The sequence below is a fragment of the Globicephala melas genome, chromosome 2 (assembly GCF_963455315.2).
Source record: "Globicephala melas chromosome 2, mGloMel1.2, whole genome shotgun sequence".
NCBI lineage: Eukaryota > Metazoa > Chordata > Mammalia > Artiodactyla > Delphinidae > Globicephala > Globicephala melas.
This window is the reverse complement of record NC_083315.2, coordinates 124,339,652-124,343,818: the sequence shown is the minus strand read 5'-3', so window position 1 is coordinate 124,343,818 and position 4,167 is coordinate 124,339,652. Positions and strand designations below refer to the sequence as shown.

At 38.8% G+C, this 4,167-nt stretch overlaps 1 protein-coding gene across 1 annotated transcript; it reads left to right on the top strand.

Annotated features, from left to right (window-relative positions):
- The first annotated feature begins 1,572 nt into the window (after positions 1 to 1,572).
- Positions 1,573 to 2,449, top strand: RPL10L (ribosomal protein L10 like). Its single transcript, XM_030854447.2, is given in 2 exon segments — positions 1,573 to 1,643; positions 1,645 to 2,449. Coding segments are annotated over 2 exon segments (876 nt in total).
- Positions 2,450 to 4,167: the final 1,718 nt, after the last annotated feature.

Genomic DNA, 4,167 nt, shown 5'->3' with positions numbered 1-4,167 from the left:
TAGTGTGTTCAAATAAAAGAGCAGGACCACTAACTTGATAAAACGGCCCACTGTGATATGAAAAGCGTCCCCAATCCCACTGGACTCACATTATGCCACTCACCCCCTGTGCCACTCATAGGCACACTGGCCTTACTCTGGTTCCTTCCTTAAATGGTCCATTTTCTTGCCTGCTTCAGGGCCTTTGCATATGCCAGGCCCCATGTGCCACTGTCACTATGTGAAAGCTCTTTCCTGATAAAGTTTTCCCTGTCCAATCCTCAGTCTAGATCAGGGTTTCATCCCAGGCTTTCAGACCTCACCTTGCTTTTCCTTTTTGCCACATTTTGTACTTTGTAATACAATGACATGTTATTTGAATAATATATAACTTCTCCTCTAGACTTGTAAACTCAGCGAGGGCAGCATAATGTTACTTGTTGTTTTATCTCCATATACAGATTATATAGTAAACAGGAACTATTTGAGGAAAACAGAAAGGCAGAAACGAAGGAAGGAAGGGGAATTAAGCAAGCTTCTATATAATGTAGTAAAGTTCACTACGCAAGGAGTTTTAATATTCTACTCTAATATGGGTATTTTATAAAACCTCACTCATTTTAAGAGCAGGAGTTATTTTGTCACAACTTATGTTTCCCTGTTTAAGAGAAAGCATTAGCAACAGAATATATTCACATTGGAAGGATTTTGTTCCATTATGTCATGGATTTGTGAAACAGCACCAAGGAATCAAAAACGCTAGAAAAATCCAAGTAGGGATTATATACTATTTGTAAATTCTCTTTCTCTCTTTCATTTCACTCCTTCCTCACACTCTGATCCTGATCATAATATTTTCACAAAATCTAATATCAGAAGAAAAAAACTATTAAGCTCATTCTCAGTAATGTGTAAAAGATTAATAAAGTATAAATAGTTACTTTTTTTTTTTTTTCCCACCTCGCGGCTAGTGGGATCTTAGTTCCCAGACCAGGGATAGAGGGCAGGCCCCGCAGTGAAAGTGACAAGTCCTAACCACTAGACTGCCAGGGAATTCCCAATAGTCACTCTTTTATACAGTTCCCAGAAGCTGTAACATTTGAAAATGCAAATAGCCTAAAGTTAAAAAATTCAGTTGGTATTCCAATTATGTGGATGCCATTTTGACAATAAAATCATTCCATATGGCCGAATAAATAAAACAACCAAAGTTTCATGTTTCTAAAGCAATTATCAAGCAACACGTACAACAGATATCTTCTATCCCCGTCTCCCCTCTACTCTCATTTCTTCCTGAGCCTTACCAGTGAGCCAAGAAACCACTTCGCCCATGGAAGGTGACAACATACCCTTTGAGAAATAGCAACTGATCCACAAATGCTGACAGGAGATATGAGCTCCGGCAAATGGATTATTTAGACAAATCAGACACAAAGTACGACTAGCTGGAGAGACATTACTCATTCAAATTCTAGGAAAATACATCTTTTATAGTTAAGACAAACCTTAGGGCAGAAGTTCTATGCCAGAGAGGGAAAGCCGGAAGGAAACGAGATCCTGCGATGCTGCAGCAAGGTCCAATTCTCTACTTGGATGCCCGCAGGCCAATATACGCAACCGCCTTTCCATCCTGCGCATGTTCCAAATCCCCCAAACGCATGCGTAGTGTCACTGCATCTATGGTGGGGACGTTGTGAAAGAGTGTCCTCAAGTCCTCTATGGTTCCTGCGCGGGAAGATGGGCAATGTATATGAGGCGCATGCGCAGGTGTGGAAGCAACCGCTTCTTTTCTCTTCGGCGTGCCTCAGAGATACCTGGTGTCGCCATGGGCCGACGACCCGCTCGTTGTTACCGGTATTGCAAGAATAAGCCGTATCCAAAGTCTCGCTTTTGCCGAGGTGTCCCTGATGCCAAGATCCGTATCTTTGACCTGGGTCGGAAGAAGGCAAAAGTGGATGAGTTCCCACTCTGTGGACACATAGTGTCTGATGAGTATGAGCAGCTCTCTTCTGAATCCCTGGAGGCCGCCCGAATTTGTGCCAACAAGTACATGGTGAAAAGTTGTGGCAAAGATGGCTTTCACATCCGAGTGCGACTCCATCCATTACATGTTATCCGCATCAACAAGGTGTTGTCCTGTGCTGGGGCTGACAGACTCCAGACAGGTATGCGAGGTGCCTTTGGAAAACCCCAGGGTACAGTGGCCAGAGTCCATGTTGGTCAAGTCATCATGTCCATCCGCACCAAGCTTCAGAACAAGGAACATGTGATTGAAGCCTTACGCAGGGCCAAGTTCAAGTTCCCTGGGCGCCAGAAGATTCATATCTCCAAGAAATGGGGCTTTACCAAGTTTAATGCTGATGAATTTGAAGACAAAGTGGCTAAGAAGTGCCTCATCCCGGATGGTTGTGGAGTCAAATACATCCCCAGCCGTGGCCCTCTGGATAAGTGGCGAGCTCTGCACTCGTGAGGTCTTTTGACAGCACTGGCAATTTTGACCATGCTGGTCTGACTTTTGCTCACCAATAAATTTTACTTATGGTAAAAAAAGAATTATTTCTTAATTTTTTATAGTTTAAAAATATCCAATTTTTAGAATATAGACTAATAGAGAAATAATTTTTTGTGTTAACATTACCAGAAAGAGTTTTAATGACAAATGATAATTTCATTTCAAGTGAGAGTGAAACAATTTGTATGCCATTTATAGAGAAAGCTGTTGCAATTCTAATCCACACTTTTAACTTAGAGAGTCTAGGAAAATATGTCAAAAGTTTTGTTTGTAGAGAAGTCGTAAGTTATATAGCTGTCATTGCCTTGAATAAACAATAGAGAAGAATCTGAGATTTACAGAAAAAATTCTTATTTTTTATAGAAAATAAACAATTGGGATGAAAATAATGGTAGGCATTAGTCATATTTCAGTTACAATCTCTTTGAAACTAAAAAGTCTATTCTTAAACTTGTTGCTTATGTTTCCCTTATACATTTCTGCACATTGTTTTTAGAATTACCTGTCACCTCCAATTATCAGCCTTAGGACAATTGGGGATCACTGCCAAAGGTTTCCCCAGACAAGCCTTACATTATCTTACACTCAAGAGACGACAATCCAATCTTTTCTTCATCACAGAAAGGTCATAGGTTGACAACCAAGTACATATTTCTTGATCTGAGTCCCAGTAGAACCAACAGAAAAGAGAAAATGACACCAAATCTGCTGTCTGTCCTCTAAAAGAATCCTAGAGAGAGTTTGCAGTTGTAGGTGTTTGCCCTACATTAGAGTTATGTTGATCATACAGGTGTTTTTATGCATCGTTTTATTTTAGAAATTACATAAGCTAAAGTTTCTGGGTCTCTACTGCATTCTAAAATTCTGGTTATTTAGTTGTTTAGTTATTTGTTATTTAGTCTTCTAAATCTCAATCCTGCAAACAGTGCCCTCAGTTTTCTTTAGCTACTCATTTTCAGAGTCAACATATTAAATAAGGAACAAAAGGAATACTAAATAAACTGTATTGAAACATATGCTTTTAAAATTATTTTCATTTACTTAAAAAAATTTCTATGTCAATCTTAAAATTTTGCATCTGACTTGATACTTCTTTCAGGGCCTTACTATGCCTCCTACTTGTGTATTTTAAGCTAAATTGCTGTTTTAAGCAATAATATTTATTATATCTAAACAAGAAGGATAACAGGTACTAAATAATATATGAATGTATAGAAAGGGCTTTTCAATTTCAGTAGCACTTTCTTTGACACGTTATACTTGATACTCTAAAACTCTTGAAGTTTTCTAGGAAATTAAGTCCTATGCAATTTGCAAATGAGGGTGTACTTGAGCCAGATCTTCTGACTCCTGTCCAATCCTGTTTACTTTTTACCGAACCGTTTTTCAAAAAAAAACCCTCAACTTCAAAAAAATCAAAATGCCAAACAAAACACAACAAAACAGTTCCTTGGTCATGTCTTAATACAACTGTGATGCAGCTTTGAAAATATTTTCCGTCTTCGTTATTCATCCTTATCTTTGGTCTCAAACTTTTCAAACATCTTAACCTTCAAACTTGGAACTCTGTACTCACTCACTAAATACAGGGAGGCAGCCAAGCATAAGCCCATGAATGTCCTTGCCCTAAGAGATTGGTAACTATGATTGTTTATGCATATAGATAGGTGGATGAA